General features: G+C 38.6%; 1 protein-coding gene across 1 annotated transcript; it reads right to left on the bottom strand.

Moving 5' to 3' along the window:
• Positions 1-5,740: 5,740 nt before the first annotated feature.
• On the bottom strand, positions 5,741-18,620 carry slc35b2 (solute carrier family 35 member B2). Its single transcript, XM_053614387.1, has 5 exons — positions 18,192-18,620; positions 10,638-10,828; positions 10,263-10,417; positions 9,625-9,903; positions 5,741-8,441 (listed from the first exon to the last, which is right to left on the bottom strand). The coding sequence occupies exons 1-5, from the start codon at positions 18,209-18,211 to the stop codon at positions 7,785-7,787; spliced, it is 1,302 nt and encodes a 433-aa protein (XP_053470362.1). The 5' UTR covers positions 18,212-18,620; the 3' UTR covers positions 5,741-7,784.
• Positions 18,621-19,694: the final 1,074 nt, after the last annotated feature.

Here is a 19,694-nt window from a genome sequence, read left to right as displayed (position 1 = left end):
AAAATCTTCAGTCTTGGATTGTAGTCTTGTTACAGGATACACCCATGTATACTTAGCATTACTAAAAATAAATAAATAAAAAAAGGATAAAATGTAAACTAGAGGTACATTTTTCTTTTTTTCTAATCCAAAATCCATGGGGGACACAAATATTTGCACACTGTACATATTATATAATCAAGGCTACTTGATAAACAGGTGAAAATGGAAAAAGGACGGTTTCTACATGGTTATGATGACACCGAAGGCTGAGAATGATTCTCAACAGTGTCCGCTTTAAACAAAATTCTAGCAGTTTCCTGCCAGATTGGTGAATTTCCTGCTCAGGGGAACCTGCTTGAGCTCAACATTTAATATTAAGGTTCATTAGGTGTTTGAGAATGAGGACATCACCGAGTTGTGCTGGAATTCACAAAAATCCAGCACTAATGACATAATCAAACCAGTGCATTGCTGCTAGAGGAAGGAAAACTAAAAAGATAAAAGTGCTTACAGATTAACTCTGTACATTCCACTCTTCCCCCTTCTAACCCACCTTCTTTCTGACCCTTTCTGAACATTTATGCCCACGTTAGTGGATGTGAAACGATCACACTGCTGTGGCTGAAACTGTACTTGAGTGGGTGTCTCTCCGTTTCTGACCAAGCTGATGGGATTTTAATGTTAAACCCCAAGATGTCACTGAAAACATGATTCACTGCATTGCTGATATTTAACACGTGTCAAAATGATCCCCCTTTGATGTGGATGACTTTGTAATCTTTGTGTCAAACAATTTACAGTTAATACAGTCCATGAAGTAATTATTCTAGGGCACGTTGTAACGATTATCAATATTAACAGCTGTAAAAAAAATTAAATAAATAAAATTAAACGCCCCGTGAAACAAAACATATCAGCACAAGTCTGTATTAGATATAAAAGTGCTGTTGTACAAGTTGATGAGACTATTGTTTAAACGTCTATACAGAAATCATATGCTACAGTTGAGTGCAAAAGTTTGCTTCCCCCTGGGTATCTTGATTTTCCAGTTTGTCTACAAAACACATTTCTTTAGTAGAGTTTTCCTTCCTAATGCAAAGCTGTTACAACATGGTGTAAATGCTACGGCAATTACAACCAATTCATCAATTAACTTGATTAACAAGCTCAAAAGTTTCCCACAATGTTCACATGCTCTAATTCGTTTATTTGAATGTGCCTCATTATGTCACATGATTTACAGTTATGATTGGTTATATGATTGGTTATATGGTTGGTTATATAGTTGGTTATATTGTTGGTTATATGATTGGTTATATGGTTGGTTATATAGTTGGTTATATTGTTGGTTATATGATTGGTTATATGGTTGATTATATGATTGGTTATATGATTGGTTATATTGTTGGTTATATGATTGGTTATATGGTTGGTTATATTGTTGGTTATATGATTGGTTATATGATTGGTTATATTGTTGGTTATATGATTGGTTATATGGTTGGTTATATTGTTGGTTATATGATTGGTTATATGGTTGGTTATATTGTTGGTTATATGATTGGTTATATGGTTGGTTATATGATTGGTTATATGGTTGGTTATATGATTGGTTATATGGTTGGTTATATGATTGGTTATATGGTTGGTTATATGGTTGGTTATATTGTTGGTTATATGATTGGTTATATGGTTGGTTATATGATTGGTTATACGGTTGGTTATACGATTGGTTATACGGTTGGTTATATGATTGGTTATATTGTTGGTTATATGATTGGTTATATTGTTGTTTATATGGTTGGTTATATGGTTGGTTATACGATTGGTTATACGATTGGTTATATGATTGGTTATATAGTTGTTTAGTCAGGTTTCATTTAGGGTATAAAAAGTTCAAACAGGTTCAAACATCACATGACCTAAAAAGGAAAATACTGACGTTTCACAGTGCTGTAGAAGAGAATAAGAGGATATGAAAAAAAATATTTAGGCATACCGTTATTTATTTTTTCGTCTCCCGTAAGCGATTTGTCTGGAGCTTATACCAGGAATACTGGGCATAAAGCAGGAATATAGCAAGGAGAGGAATATCAGTCCATTGTAGGGTATCACCTAGCAGCCTACAGGCAAGTTTTTGGGAAGCAGGAGGAACCTGGAGAACCCGAAGGAAAGCCACGTAGACATGGAATGAACATGTGAAATCCCACACACAAACACTACAGTAATACCATTATCAATGGTTAAAAAAAAAATTCTGAAATTGAAGAAAAATAACGGGGGAAATTGGATTAACTGGGTGAAAAATGAGATTCGTAAATAATCAAAGACCTGAAATGTCCTTAGAGATAAGTGAGCTCAAAATCCACATATAGAAATATTTTTTAATGATCAATTATATTATGATCAATACTGATAATTTTTCTAACTTTGTTGCATTACATTGAAAAAAAAAATAGTATTTAATATCTATTTGAGTAATCATTTTGACGTAAGGGTCACTAGGGTAAGAAACTACAGTGTTTACCTGAAAGTGGATATTTATCAAGCAGCCCTGATGACTGCTTTTACACCATAAAGCTTATTATGCCGTTATGAAGAATGGTTGGATCGACAGGTTCCCCACCCTGGTCCCGGAGTACACCCTCTCCTGCACAGCTCAGTGTTTTCTCTGCTTTAACACACCCGATTCAACGACTCAGAAATGAAGCCATACCCGAGTTAAAGTGGGTGTGTTAGACCAGGAAAAACACTAAGATGTGCAGGACAGGAGGAACCCCAGGACCTGGGAACCTGTGGTTCAATCCACAGACAAGAAATACAAGAAAGATCCTTTATGATACCTTAAATAAAAAAATTGATCAGAGTACAACATAAGGCCGAAGTGAAACATATTTAGACTGTAGTTGTCAATTAAGTCCTTCGAATTGTGTTTTACTCTAAAACCCCACGATCGGGTTACTTTAGCTGCGAGTCACTTGGTGACAGGAGGAAAAAACACCTCATTTGCATTACTGAAAAGACTGAAGTGTGTGGGTTTAGCTGGTAAGAGGAGTGGGAACATGTAGGTGGTGTATTTGCAGATAAGTGGTGAAGTGTTGAGGTTGTAATCCTGAACTGATTTCCTATATCTTGGGGTGAAGGTCAGATTTCTACAGGTTACTGTTAGGGCTGCTTGTGAATCATTCTACATGTCATAAAGAACCGCTACACATACCTTCAGCGTGATGATTTATAGGAATTCAAGTATTTTATGAGTAAGAGAAAAGAAAAAAAGAACCGGTTTAATGCATCTTCATTCTTCAATATTCTCCGGAAAGCTTTGCTTGAACAACAAAAGACTTGATTTCTTTTGGTAATTTATACATATGTTATAACACTCTATTTGTAGAAGACCCTACGATTCAATACGATTTCATGTGCCACGATATTTCTCCCATGTGATTATCTTCAACATAAATCGATGTACCTCACTGTTATTCACACTACTCTCTTACTGTTAATAGCGTGCATTACTAGGCATCATAACTAACCATCATATAGAAGTAGACGTTATACATAATAATACAGACTTGTACTAACAGACACATACAGTATGACTAAGTATGGCCGCTTTAGGTTTCGGTCACTTGTGGAACATTTGTACTGCTGCCAAGTCTTTCAACATCTCTGTATCTGGACTGAATTCAGCCTCAGTTGAATTAAAATCATCTGTCTGCTTAAGAAATATAAATATAGACATGTTAACAGCCAATTTTAGATATCAGAGTTTGCTTTTACTGACGCGATGGTGGGGGGAAGAAGAAGAAGAAATACACCAGTTTCTTCAAGTATTCCAATGCATTTAATCCGCCAAACATAACATTAATACAGCCTTAAAAAAGTAGAAACAGAATACATTAGATAGATAGATTGCATTCCTTTCTCATTTCTCATGACTTCTACATGAACGATTAAAAAAAAGGGACACTTTCACCCTGATCAGTAAATACATAAATACAGTCTCTCTCCTGGAGAGAAGCCTGGCAGAAAGACGAGGATGACAAACGAGTCAAAGACCAGTTCTTGAAGGACTCTTGGTGGTTTGTTTGGTGATTTTCTGTAAAAAATAAGTGCCGTAAAACCGTTTTCCTATTAATTTGCATAGCAGCCTATGAAGCTATTAAAGGAGATCTGATCATGTAAGTAAAGGATTTACTCATCAAAAGCCAAGTAACACTATGCTTGATCAAATGTCACATGGTGAGGGAAGAAACAAGAACCTTCTAAATTAATCTGATCACTTACAGATTGCCATAGGTGTAAACTCTGAATAACCAGTATGTGTTCTTTCTTACATATATATATATATATATATATATATATATATATATATATATATATATATATATATATATGTATGTATATGTATATATATATTTATAAAGTACATCATGGTATCAAGTAGGATGTTAGTATTAAAATAAAAAACGGGTATTGTTTGTGTAGTTCAAGTAACCATAGTTACCACAAATTAAGGCAGATGACAAATCACATGGTGTTCTCTCTTTTGAAAATAAGGTGTAAAAGAGCATCACTGCATTGTCTACCTGGTGCTTCTTCATATATGCTGAAAGCAGATCACCTGTGTTCGTTTGGCTGATCGTTACTGCATACAGAACAACAACCCAAAGAAAGCTTAAGTACTACAACTTAAACACATTAGTATCACATACAAACATTAGCGTTACTCAAAGGAACGAATGCAGAGTCATCTGGTCATCTGTACAATCCTGTTACACGCTCAAGTCTTGTTTTGTTTTTTTGATGAATCATTAAAACAAGATAAAGAAGAAGAAGAAGAAGAAAAAAAGCATTACTGGATCTGATCCTTTATATGGATAGTTTGCTGCGCAAAATAATCTGAGAAAATATCATACGTGTACATACGACACACGGTACATCCCTCAGATCATTATTACTGACGGGCTGAGCGCTGGGTTTCCTTCCTCGGACTTTCACAAGCATGTTTCCATGTAGCTGTGAAAAATGAACTTTGTGCAAAATACACTGATTACAGCTTCATTTTGAGTCACAAATTCACGGGCACTGATAAATGCGAAGCTGTCAGCGTAGTCATGTGTTAACCGATGTCTTGGCAGATATCCCATTTTTATACACGTACATCCTCCATCTATGATTCAGTGGTTACGCTGCCAAAGCACTCCAGATATATATCACTAGTGTAACCTGCAGTGGAAGACTGGTAGGTTTCCTCCACATGGATTGGCTATTTGTAACCACACAAGGGAGGTTCAAACAGGGGCTCGAAATGGCAGCCATTATATTTATTGTAAATATAATTTTGTCAGAGGCTTCATAAACCGTGAATATGTATATACAGTTACACTCAGAATCTCGCAAGCTGGTCTCTAAGGTTTTGAAGAGAGAGGACCAGGTGATCAGCTCCAGAGTGCTGAGTGGGTGTAGCTGAAAGCAAAACTCTACTAGGAATTTGCAAACTCTAACAGGCCTACAGGTTCTACGTGGGGAAAGAAAACTACTAGCTTCTCTGGATCCTCTTCATCGATTCCTCTTACTTTCCACATTCGAATCGCGAACTTCAAAAATCAGTATCCCAGCTGAAAGGTGAATGAACTGTGGGGTTTGTAACGTGGTTGGTTGGGACACCCACTGCAAGCGACCCGGCGTCATTAAACCCGAGCATACGGTACACGTGGTGCACAAACAGGACAGGAGAACGTCATACGAGAAAACATTTTTTTTTTTTTTTTTACAAGATTTAATCAAATCGTGTGCAAATGCACACACGGCCATGTCGAGTAGAACGACTGGCTGTCTTAAGTCATAATCTGACCCTTCGATGAACAATGAACCGATACGATGGAAAAGATTTAAAAGGTTCAAACACCACTTGAGTGACAATATAGTGTTTCTAACAAGGTAAATTAGCCCTGTGCTGATATTAAGTTTTCATAACAACAACCGGCTAGCCTTTAAACAAATGCTTAATAATAATTAGCATCAGGATGGTAATGGTACATAATAATAATAATAATAATAATAATAATAATAATAATAACAATAAGACAATAGTCTGAGCTTCTAGATTCATAGATTTCTCTTTACGTCATTTTGGCATTGTTATTCAGCCATGTTCAAAGGTGGTGAATATTTATTTTTAGAGAAATATGGATTTTTTTTTTGTTCTGAACAAACCTGTGCCTCATCAGAAAAGTCCTCTTCTCAGCCAGTAAGAGAAGAAGAAGAAAAAGAAGCAAGAAAGAGCACCTTTTTAATCGGAGACATTAAAATGACCAGCGATGTTTCATATAAAATAAATCAGAGTAAAACGCCACACCTAATGTATGCATTTATCCAAAAAAAAAAAAAATCCGCACAATATTGTATTTAACAAAGATACCATGATTATCTGTATGTGTTCTGACTGAGCAGCGTTTTAATGTTAAATTAACCTCGGTCTTATCCTGCGTCTTATCCCGGCTAAGAAGGTTGCAACTCCAGATTTGGTGAAATCAAGTCTCCTTGGACAGATTTTTTATCTCCAGTGAATGTAACTTAGGTTAAGTGATGGTATTTGGAATAACAACAGCTGTTTATGTGTGTGTGTGTGTGTGTGTGTGTGTGTGTGTTATGTAGCACACGCAGCATAACTAATGATCAGCACATGCCCAATGTTCATTTTGAGTCTTGCTCAAGGTAAAGAACGCTGTGATTGCAGATCACCTGTTTCTATCTGCCAAGTTCCTATAATCACAGAAAAATCTACTTTATAATACAGTAGGCACTCACGGTCTGGTGCTGAAGAAATCTCAGCACTTACTCCAATCATCTTATTCAAGGGTAGAAAATACAAAAAAAAAAAAAACAGACCCTCTGAAGGAAAAAATAAATAATAATAAAAAAAGCACAGGCGGATTTAAATATGTTTAGACAAGTTTTGAAAGGTGACAAGATTCAATTTAATCCTTTCACTCCATGTTTCCACTGTAATGACCATCAGATGATTGAGGGATTTTCTTACTTAAGCACACAGATTAAGTGAAAGTCCATCAATTGGATGTTGAATTATATGACTGAACCAATCAGAGAAGGTATCTACCCTGACAGAAGGGTGAGATGTAGAGGCAGGATTAAAGGAGCAGATCAGTTACTGGCCTGAAATGCTGGATGTATTCGTCACATTCAGATGTTTGTTTGTTTTTTTTTTTTTTTTAATATGAAAACAGTTTGCTTTTTAAGCAACGCTCAATGAGGATCGTCTCAAACTCATCATTACCTAAAAGAAATGGGAATGGGGTATCATCACAAATAATAATGAAGCATTTTAAATGATTGTTTGTTTTTTTTTAATCTGACGGGGGTAAAAATGATCAGCGGGTTGTAATTAAAATCTAAACCATAAATAATAAAGTTCACACTTATTCAGTAACAAAGACATACAGAGAAATCTTTGCACATACCCAAGGGAGAGAATCCAACCTCTGACCAAACACCGGCTCAGCAAAAACAGAACCCACAACAAACACACAACACAAAGTATGTAACTATCCCTTCTCTTCTCTTTTAGTCTGAGTTTTAAAAAAGAAAGAAGAAGAAAAGAAAGAAAGAAAAAAAAGATAAAGAGTGCCACCCTTTTCAGTACTTTTTTTTATGCACAGAGTAGAAACAAAGCTTTATGAAACACACCCCCGGCTCGCACGCACGCACACAAGATACGCACAAGAAAATAGAGGAAGCAAAACCACAAATAACGTGGCTGTGTTATCACTGTCCTTCAACTAGACCTTCTGTAATGGTGCCTGTGCTGACTTCTTGCTGCTCTTTTTCACTCGGCTACGTGCGTAGACGCGGAGAAAGAGTGCAAAGAACACCACGGCCACGCCAAAGATTCCCGTTGATGAGATGGCATGGCCGTAGAGGAGGCAGGAGAGCAGGATAGCGAAGGCCTGGCGCAGTGTCATGATGATGGTGAAGATGGCGGCGCCGAACTGTGCGATGGTATAGAAGATGAAGAGCTGGCCACAAGCGGAGCAGAGCGAGAGCAGAGCAGCGTGAGCTGCAAACTCGCTGTGGCGGCCCATGAACGCCAGCGAGTCGAACAGAGCACCTGTCTCCAACAGAGAGCCCACCGTCAGGAGGCAGGAGAACAGGTTCACGCCGAACATCATCTGCACTGAGGACATCTTGTGGCGGAAAAGCTCGTCCTGCCAGTTGGAGGTGAAGCTGTCGAACACGATGTAGCCGGCCAGAATGATGATGCCGGAGAAAGTAGTGATGGTTGCGTGCTTGGTACTGCTAGAGCTCGACAAAAGGAACATGCTCACACCCACTGAGATCAGCACAGCTGTAAAATATTCCCAGTATTCATAGCTCTTGTGTGACACCAGCTTGCCCATCAGCATCACAGGGATGACTTTAGATGCTTTGGCCAGCACCTGAAAACGTCAGCAAGAGAGCTCATTTTAAACCATACAGATACATATTAGAGCTTTAGACTGGAAAAATAGCAAAAGACTGGAATTAGACTCGTAAATGTTCATAATCTTCACTGCTAACACTAGCCATGATTAACTTGGTACGAGACCTGAAATAAACCTAAAGCATGCGATTATAAAAAAATGCTTCTGCGGGACAGATGCCAGTTCAAAAACATATGATGGATATGTCGGAGTTTATACAAGACCTCGATCACCTTAATCATGAATGCCTGAAATAACTGATATCAAATTACTGTGCTGAGAACTGTTTACCGCTGACTGCTATTTTCAAAGATCAAATTTCAGCGTTTGTTTTGTCTTAAATAGTTCAACAGCATTTTAAGTAAAAACCTTGATAATTCGAGTGAAACTTTATGAGTTTATCATTTATTATAAATTACGTGTAGAATATCCGAATGATCAGTTTGCATCTTATTGGCGTTTATTATTATTATTTTTTTAAACATGGCTGATAATTAAGACAAGCCCTTTTATTTTAGCTTGTTTGTCTTGTTTCCACAGAATCAGAATTAAACTGCACAGCCTCCGACCACAAGACCCTACAGCGGATTGTGAGGACAGCTGAAAAGATCATCGGGGTCTCTCTATCCACCATCGACCCCTCTCACGGACTCGTCACCCTCCTGCCATCTGGCAGAAGTTACAGGAGCATCGATGCCACCACCAGCAGACTCCGCAACAGTTCCTTCCCTGAGGCAGTCAGATTACTCAACACCCTGCTGCCTCCCAGTGCTTACCTGGGCTAATCAACCAGCTAACCCAGTAAGACTCATACCACTGAACACCGCACGTTACATAGTTGCATCACTCAAGTTATACCATGGTACTAATTTTTGCGGCCAGTATTGCTGCTACACTTGTGCTGATACATTACGCAATAGTTTATAGTTTACAGCGCATGTCCGGTGTATTTATCGTCTTGCACTTGTCTCACATTGTTGCGTATTTGCTCCGTGTGTAGTCCTGCGTACTGTTCTGTGCTGCACCATGGTCCGGAAGAAACGACATTTCGTTCCGATGTATACAAGCTATATAGAGGATTGACAATAAAAAACTCCCTTGACTTAACTTGACTTGACCAAGGACAGGTTTGTATACTCCTATAGTTACTGAGCATCACCTGTGTAGGGAAGCTGATGTATTTGAGGGCTTCGTACTGACACCAGCTGCTCAGGACATTGGAGATGGAGGCAAACGAGTACTTGTACATGGGTGACGTGTGCCTGGGCTGTTTAAACAGTACGCAGCAGAGGCCGGACACGGTAAGAGCCAGGATGCGGTTCATGAACACCAGGAACTGAGAGTCCGTGAATCGCTCGCCGTTTTGCCCATCTTCACTGGCTCCATAGGAACGCGTCATCACTCGCTCCTGCAGCACGCCCCACGTCAAATACGAGCCCTGCGACACCAAACACATATTATACACTGCGGACTAAATACACTAAAGCACTCTCGTTAACTTGATTTTAAAACACTCTATTTGTCACGATGCTGTGCAGCAGTTTCGCACTTTGCTAAGATTTGATCGTTGTGTAGTGTGCACCTTCAGAGGTAAAGTCTTATTTAAATGCAGAATTTGCATGTGCAGCCGTTTAAGAAAAATAGATCTTTGTCTTAAATAACTTTCTCTAATATTTATTTAAGGAAAAACATCTTAGAATTATTCTGGACATATAAAGAAGCACAAATGACCCAAGATAAATGAAGGTTACATTTAAATGTCACAATTAAAGCTATCAGTAACCGTCTCATGCTTACCTGCAGTCCTGCTGCACAGAAAACAAGTTTGATGGCTTGCCATGACGGTGAAGCGGACTCGATTCTGGGTGTCTCAGTTACCTCATCCGGCAGCGTCGATTTAGAGTCAGTGCCAAACACACATGCTTTTATAAGGGGAAAACAGATCCCTCGGCCTGCAAGACAACAGAAAACGAGAAGCCTTTAGGAACCATCATGACCAAGATGAGAGACAAAAAGTGAAACACCACCAATAAGGCGAAGGGGAAGCTGGTCCAGTACAACAGATCTCACCAGATCACCGTTAAGGCAAGTGAGACCACTAATCCTTACAATATATTTTTGCCATCACCTACAGCTAATTATTATTAAAAGGAGAAACATTACTGAGCAAACCTGTCTCAAGATAGTTAATCCTCTTGAAGTAGTGAATCAGGAGATATCCAGGGATGATGATGGTGCTGTAGCCCAGGATGTTGAGGAAAAAACGGAAAACCCACACATCCTGCCAACTTTCCAGGAGCAGAGTTTCCCCGATGCCTGCCACCAGAGGCGTACAGAGGCATAGCAGCAGGACAGGACACACACTGCAAACACACACGGACACACAGCGGTTCGGGCTCATGTTTACTTTCTTAGCCGTTGGTGGACACTTCACACTCAAGGTACATAAAGACAACATTCAACTACACAACTGCCCCTTTCAGCAGATTTTCCATCCTAGTCCAAAACTTGATCACATCGTTGGGATTCGGCACACTCTCCTAAAATAAACCCAAATTCTTAGCTACTCTGAAAGTGAAGTCAAATATGAAATGCTTTCCGGGGCCCTCTGCTTGCACCGACTCACTGCACTGTACGAGTGCGGTGCAAAACCACTCTTTACAACCGTGGGGAGCAGAAAAGCATCGAAAGAACGCACAACACGTTGAACCTTGACGTAAACGTGCTACAAAAGCCAAAAGAAAACCACATCTGGTTCCAGTCCTGTCAGCCAAGAGCAGGAACCTGAGGCTACAGTGGTCACGGGTGACTCGTGATCTGTCTCTGTATGATTTTATGCACTGCACGGCTGCCTCACGATTGGCTCACTGGATAAGCGCATGAAGCAGGTGTACAGGTGATTGATCCAAGATGGCGACGTGGCAGTAGCACGCAGCGGCCTCTCCGGATCCAAAATAGTGTTATGTAGAAATGTGTAGATCTTATTGAGTTCGGTGTCGCCTCACGTGGTTAGTGTGTTGTTTTACGTAGCACCGTGGTCCTGGACGAACGCTGTTTCGTTTCACTGTGTATTGTACAAGCTGTAAATGTTTGAAATGACAATAAAGCGTCTTGACTTGACAGACGTGTTCATATACAGTACGATTATAAGGTTGACATTAGCATACCTACCAAAGGAAAATATTTATTTTACAAAAGTCCATACGGAGCAGCACTTTGTCTTTCAATGGCTGTTGATTACGAGAAGAACAAACACGGCTTGCTAATACATCAGCAAAAATTGCTTTTTAAAAAAGCCCGGACATATATCCTGCGTATATCTCGAGTTAGAGATTTGTCGATACCTGATGAGACATATTTGAAAAGATGCTTGTTTAAAAACACATAACATTTTATGAACACATAACATTTGTATAACTATAGAGCATTTTATAATGCTATATAGAGCTTGAGCTACTGAGATAAGGACTGTCCCAGTACGAAGGCAGCATAAGAACAGCTGTACTCTAAAGGCTCTAGGAAATATTACGTGTCCTTCTCGATGAAGGCCATGCTATAATTCCTGTAGTGATTAGGTATGTTTTATGCAATACACAATAACGTATGCAATAAACGGTCTGGTAGTATGAAATGTCGATAGTGGCTCATGACTAATATGGAGGAAAAATGGTCGAAAATAAAATGAGAGAGAGAGGGAGAGAGAGAGAGAGAGAGAGAGAGAGAGAGAGAGAGAGAGAGAGAGAGAGAGAGAGAGAGAGAGCAGGAGTGTGTGTGAGTGTGTGTATGAATTACACATTCTTGGAGTGGGCCTCCTTTAAAGCCAAACAGAGCGTCTTTGTGAATGAGTCTCAACTCCTTAAGGCCACGACAGCAGGAGAGGAAACTCTGCTCGGTAAGGACGATGCACTAACCTATCCTGTCATTTGTTTATCTATTCATTTTTTTTTTTCCAGAATGAAAAGCACTAGACCTGAAGAATGCACGTCACCTCACGTCATTGATGACACCCGAAAGTATATGAACTGATCAAAGTGCATGAAGAAAACCCTTCAAATCTCAATGAGAAAAGTTCAAAGGTCACTACAACTTCTACATATAGAACACCTTTAAAGAAAGAAAATATCTGCATACGGGATATCCATGCATTTTCACAATTAACTTGGACACACCTCCACGCAGACTATTTCAAATTTCTGTATAATCTCAGGGTTTCAAATGTAGACTGCAATTTTTATGTTCCTGCTGCAATTCCTGAGTTCATTTAGATGAATGTACCAGAAGAGTAAATCTTACTGAAATATACAACTGTGGCCAAAAGTTTAGGACAGATACTTTGTGTTTTAAAACTGGAGGCTGTTTTAGCACAGATCAATAATGTGAGGTACTGCTCAATGATTTCGGTTTCATTTTTTTTTTGTTTAACTATTCATTTTGTTTAACTATTATGGCTAAAATTACTTGCTGTTTGGCTTAATAAAGTGGGTAAATTAAAAATACAGTGGTTAAATTCAAACTTTTATTTTCTACTGGTCTTTTTTTTTTTTTTTTTTAAAAAAGATTCAAATTGATCAATAATTATCGATACCGAAAGATATGAAACATTATATCGTGATAGATTTTTTTAGCTGTAGCACCCAGCCCTACTAGGCAGGCAAAAACATAGTGTACACAGATTCAGACTCTGTGTTTATCATGTCTTAATACAAATAAAGGAAATTACAATGCACCGACGTGTCACAGTTGGGAGTTTAAGAGGTTTTAAACCACTTGGCCCAAGTTAATACTTGACTATACAAGTTTGCATTGAAACTACTTCTCCTGTCAAATAGATACCGCCCCCCCCACGCCCAAATAAATAAAAAACACGCCACATCCACCTCGAGCAAATCCAGGATGTGGTGACACCCATCTTCGCAAATTATGAGAACCAAATATTTATGTATGATTTCTAGTGACACGATATGTGGATGGATGGCAATATGTATTCTCTGTATATTTGAGTGTTTTAACATTTCAAAATATCGGGTTTCCCAGACAAGAGGGTTCTGTGACCAGACAGGAGATCTTCATTTGTCCACTAAGACCTGACCATCAATCTGCTGGATTCCTCTGAACAACAAGCTAAATTTGTTAGCATTCCCAGCATTATACAATGTGATATATTAACTAAATGCTCGTCAATACATGTCTAGGCAAACTGTACTTCACATAAAACTTCCATTCATCCATTTCAGAAACAGGATCATTCACTGTATACATAACCAGCTCCATATCATTTCCTACGCTCCAGACAGGATTGCTAAAGATGCTTTCAAATGAAAATATGAAGAAATTATGAATTTACAAGGCCCTAGTTTTTTTTAAAAATTTTTTTAAGTTATACCTGAAGTGATATTCAAAATACAGGATTTTCAAGATTCCCCACAGTGAATTTCTAAAGCTGTACTACATTCATCTGATATATTATTATATTGATAGACAACACATTAGTCTTTAAGGCTCTTTGCGATGGAGCATTGTAGTAATTGTTTGATTCTGAAAATTTTTACGATTTTCATCAAAGGTGGATATTTTCCAGGATTTGTAGTCGTTAAATTTCAAAACACCTTAAGAAAACCCTGTTTAAACCGTCCTCAATCTATGCGTCACAGGGTGGTGTGACAGACAGATCACGATTAATGACATCTCATTCATTTTCCTGCATGAAGTGGAGGTTAAGTCATTAGCGGTCACTGACATTTCTCTGCACTGCAGTTTACAACAGCTTCAGCTCATAAAGGTTTCGGGTGTGAATGGGTCTGTTAGTGTATAAAACACCACAACAGTGGAAAATACCTACATCCGTGAATAGCATAACCACATTACTAAATACTGCTCTAGATATCATAACAACATCTATAAAATCAGATATGAACTGCGTAGATATGAAGTACCTGCTCCACAACATACCACAAATGTCATATCTATTCATTTAACAGGGATCAGGGAGTGGAAGATTCTTTTGTTAAGCCTTTTGTGAAGCCCTAACCTCTTGCATAATGTTTCAGTGAACATGAGAAATGCATGTTTGTTTTTTTTTGTTGTTTTTTTTTAAGCTCTGTTGGTACTTTTAAATCCATTTGTTTAGCCAGGCCTATTCTGCGTTCTTGGATCTTTCATCACGTTAAACATACTTTACGATTTTCATATATCTATAGTATCTAAGACAATACTGATTGCAGTTCGTCTTTAGTAAGATTTTATTCATCTTTTATAAATAAAGCGTTACAATTTTGATATTTAACAGTGGTTATTAGGGATCTTTATTAGGGGTTCCAGCCTGAAGGGCTGAAACCCTATTGTAATACTAAGGATTCTTCTTCTTCGCTTCTTATTATTATTCTGCCCTAAAACTGATAGTGTAGATCAAACCGCAAGTCGGAGAGAGCTGAAACTTTGAGGGAAGGTAGGACCCCAGAGTATTACGGTCGCAAAGCGCGATAGTGAGCATTTTTAGAAGAATGGCCATAACTTTTGAACCGTTTATCACAGACGCAAGTGTTATATCTATGGAATACTTGTGACCACTTGAACAAAACATATATACAGTGAGGGAAAAAAGTATTTGATCCCCTGCTGATTTTGTACGTTTGCCCACTGACAAAGAAATGATCAGTCTATAATTTTAATGGTAGTTGTATTTGAACAGTGAGAGACAGAATAACAACAAAAAAATCCAGAAAAACGCATGTCAAAAATTTTATAAATTAATTTGCATTTTAATGAGGGAAAAAAGTATTTGACCCCCTCTCAATCAGAAAGATTTCTGGCTCCCAGGTGTCTTTTATACAGGTAACGAGCTGAGATTAGGAGCACACTCTTAAAAGGAGTGCTCCTAATATCAGTTTGTTACCTGTATAAAAGACACCTGTCCACAGAAGCAATCAATCAGTCATATTCCAAACTCTCCACCATGGCCAAGACCAAAGAGCTCTCCAAGGATGTCAGGGACAAGACTGTAGACCTACACAAGTCTGGAATGGGCTACAAGACCATTGCCAAGCATACTGGTGAGAAGGGGACAACAGTTGGTGCGATTATTCGCAAATGGAAGAAGCACAAAAGAACTGTCAATCTCCCTCGGCCTGGGGCTCCATGCAAGATCTCACCTCGTGGAGTTGCATTGATCATGAGAACAGTGAGGAATCAGCCCAGAACTACACGGGAGGATCTTGTCAATGCTCTCAAGGCAGCTGGGACCATAGTCACCAAGAAAACAATTGGTAACACACTACGCCGTGAAGGACTGAAATCCTGCAGCGCGCGCAAGGTCCGCTGCTCAAGAAAACACATATACATGCCCGTCTGAAGTTTGCCAATGAACATCTGAATGATTCTGAGGACAACTGGGTGAAAGCGTTGAGGTCAGATGAGACCAAAATGGAGCTCTTTGGCATCAACTCAACTCGCCGTGTTTGGAGGAGGAGGAATGCTGCCTATGACCCCTGGAACACCATCCCCACTGTCAAACATGGAGGTGGAAACATTATGCTTTGGGGTTTTTTTTCTGCTAAGGGGACAGGACAACTTCACCGCATCAAAGGGACGATGGACGGGGCCATGTACCGTCAAATCTTGGGTGAAAACCTCCTTCCCTCAGCCAGGGCATTGAAAATGGGTCGTGGATGGATATTCCAGCATGACAATGACCCAAAACACATGGCCAAGGCAACAAAGGAGTGGCTCGGGAAGAAGCACATTAAGGTCCTGGAGTGACCTAGGCAGTCTCCAGACCTTAATCCCATAGAAAATCTGTGGAGAGAGCTGAAGGTTCGAGTTGCCAAACGTCAGCCTCGAAACCTTAATGATTTGGAGAAGATCTGCAAAGACGAGTGGGACAAAATCCCTCCTGAGATGTGTGCAAACCTGGTGGCCAACTACAAGAAACGTCTGACCTCTGTGATTGCCAACAAGGGTTTTTAAACCAAGTACTAAGTCATGTTTTGCAGAGGGGTCAAATACTTATTTCCCTCATTAAAATGCAAATCAATTTATAACATTTTTGATGTGCGTTTTTCTGGATTTTTTTGTTGTTATTCTGTCTCTCACTGTTCAAATAAATCTACCATTAAAGTTATAGACTGATCATTTCTTTGTCAGTGGGTAAACATACAAAATCAGCAGGGGATCAAATACTTTTTTCCCCTCACTGTATCTCGCCATCTTGGACTTGAAAAACATACGTTTGCGAACTAGTATTTGGTTTTTTTGTCCGATCGAGATGAAACCAGTGCCACACGATTCTATGGAGTCTCTTTATCAATAATTATCGAAAAAAGTTTGAACTTTCGACTCTAGGTAGCTACGGTATGTGAAAGCACAGTTTCGCTTTTACGTAAATGCCTAGAACTCTGGAACGGAATGAGATCTTTTCACCAAACTTGGGGTACATTTACGCATGGGCTCAATCTGAGGACAGACCTAAAACAATTCCTGATTGTGACTAGTTGGTGGCGCTATGACAGAACAAAACCTGAAATTGGCACTAAATGTGGAACCATTGGTCCAATAGACATGATAAACAAATCTTGAAAAATGGTCCTTGTCAAAAGGTCCAACCAGCATATACGAGGACAATTGTGAATCGTGAAAAACATGGCCACCATTGGTCGAGCAATGTTCAGCAGCTATTAGACGAGCTTGACGAAGGCCGATATTTCTTAAAATTATCTCGGTTTTTTCTTTGATTTAGGTGCTTATAGGATTACACAAGAGTAATTAATATCTTGTAAAGTCTTTAAGGGCCCTAAACGGCTTGCCGCTTGCAGCTATGTTTATTATTACAATTATTATTATTAGCATTAACCAACCTTCCCTAAACCAATGTCATGGATGAATCATCCTGTCTGATTACACATCTAATTCTACTGACATCTCAATTACTAACCACTTAATTAATAATTTGGCTGCACATCTATCCATGAAGAGACGTTAAAGGGGTATATAAAGGGCATATTCTAGTAACTAGTACAGGTAAATCTCACACGTGTCCCTTACCAGCCGGTTTGTTCAGCAGAACAGGTTTGTTACTGTTCTTGACGCTCTGCCTGTAAAGTTAATGGTGTGAATTCCCCTATGGGATTAATAAAGTGATCTAACAAACAAACAAACACGCAAACCCATGCATTATTCCTATTCATTTCTAATCGTTTGATTCAAAATGATTTTTATTTACGGAAATGTTAACATTACCCAATTAACAACACAGCAATTAACATGGTGTCATATGGGATATGGACATTATTATTATTATTGGATTATAATAATGGAATAATTGTGTTTATGATGTCTTTATCTGTGAAATGTGCATCTGTGCAAGATTCTTCTTTCTTTCTTACAGTGCATTAGATGTATGCAGTATCCACTCGTGTACAAAGCAAGTGTGTGTGTGTGTGTGTGTGTGTGTGAGTGAGATGTCATCAGTCTTGTTCTGAGTCCTGCTCTTTATTTTATTGTAATATAAACATCCGCGCCACACTGCCTGTGATGTAGTGCACTTGGTGAGTCAATAAAGCAGTACTCTGATTATCGGGTACATCTGGAAGTCAGCCCACACACAGCTAACAGGCTACGAAGCACATCAACAATGACAATAAATAGTCTCTTTGTTATTTGCGCGCTTGTTATTATAGACTACCATATTTGTACGCTCTATAATAGAGAAAGACAAACCCAGTCCGCTCTTACCTGCGGTGTAAAGGTGGCATTTTTCACAGGAAAGTTTTGCTAAGCTAGCTAGCTGGACGGCTAGCGTTACACCCCCCGGATAACTCTCTCACAGCCCTTACTTGTGCGGAACATGAACACTTAATACTTAGTTAGAGCCGCTACACAACTAAATGGTTAACATAAAGTGAAAATATTTCAGAACGCCTTCTTCCTCGAAAAGAAACTTTGCTCGTAACGAACTTATCGGTTAACAGTAACTCACTGATACGGCTCTCTTTCTGTACTGAGCCGACACAGATGAGCGGCTGGTGTCGCGACTACGTCTGTGTGCGCATGCGCAATGGAGATCAGGAACTATCCTGTGGTTGCTATTTGTGGCTTTAAAAAATAAAAACAAATAAATCATAATAATTGAAAGACAGAAATAACAGTCTGTTGAATGTGATTGGGAATATAGTATCATCATTAACGCACCTAGACCGCAAAATATATAACACGTAATTTAATAAAGAATAAGTTTGAAATTATTCCGGAAAATGCTATCGCTAGCTTTCATTAGCACGTTTCCCTGGTAACAAAGCCGCTTCCGGTGTTGCAGAAGTAAAGTACATTTTATAGATTCGTTGAGCTAGACCAAGACTGACAAAGGCTTTATAAAAGATGCTAAATATTACAACTGGTCAAACTCCGTCCAATATATTTTTATGGCAAATTTTCGTGGTTATAAAATGCACAACGTGTTTTTTTTTGCGTGTGTTTTTATTGTAATACAAAAACCGGAAATGACAAGAGCATTAGAAACAAACAGAAGTGTAAAGGAGACGGGCTTTTAAATGTTTTAAACAGACAAACAAACAAACAATAAAATAAAATAAAATCGACAGACCGTTTATTTTATGAACATAATTCAAATTCAACTATTCAGATATTAGATACGTGTACACTAATATTTTTGGCAATCCCTGCTGCAAAAAGTAGTAGAAAACATCACAGAAATTCTAACGGTTTCCACTACAAATACCATTACAAACAATCAACTAACCATTAAAAGCATTACCATTACTGCACACGCACATTACTATTACCATTACTGGTCATTAATGGTGTCCACTAGACATAAAATGTTACCGATAGAAGGCAACAGACGACCAGTAGAGACCCACAGGAAGCATTACAGCTTCCATTAAACCCCATACTTTTCCCATTATAACCGTTAAAACCATTACAAATTCTATGAGGGTTAGTATTGTTTTATTCAGCAGGGATTTGTCAGAGGACTTTTTTTTTACATTAAAATTGTTGTTATGTTCAAATTGACATTTATAAGCCTACATTTTATTTTGAGTCATTAAGGTTTTATTCAGAGCAGTCAAATAGCCTAAAAAGTATGTGATCTCAATAATAAATATAATAATTTTTATATTGGTGGGTTGTGATTTCCACCACTGTAATAAAATGTAATAAATTGTGGGCTCTCTGTATGACTGTACTTCTCAGATCCCACTTTGAGAACCATGAGTG

This window comes from Ictalurus furcatus, chromosome 25 (genome assembly GCF_023375685.1).
Source record: "Ictalurus furcatus strain D&B chromosome 25, Billie_1.0, whole genome shotgun sequence".
NCBI lineage: Eukaryota > Metazoa > Chordata > Actinopteri > Siluriformes > Ictaluridae > Ictalurus > Ictalurus furcatus.
The sequence above is the reverse complement of the archived record's forward strand: the minus strand, read 5'-3'. Positions and strand labels throughout refer to the sequence as shown.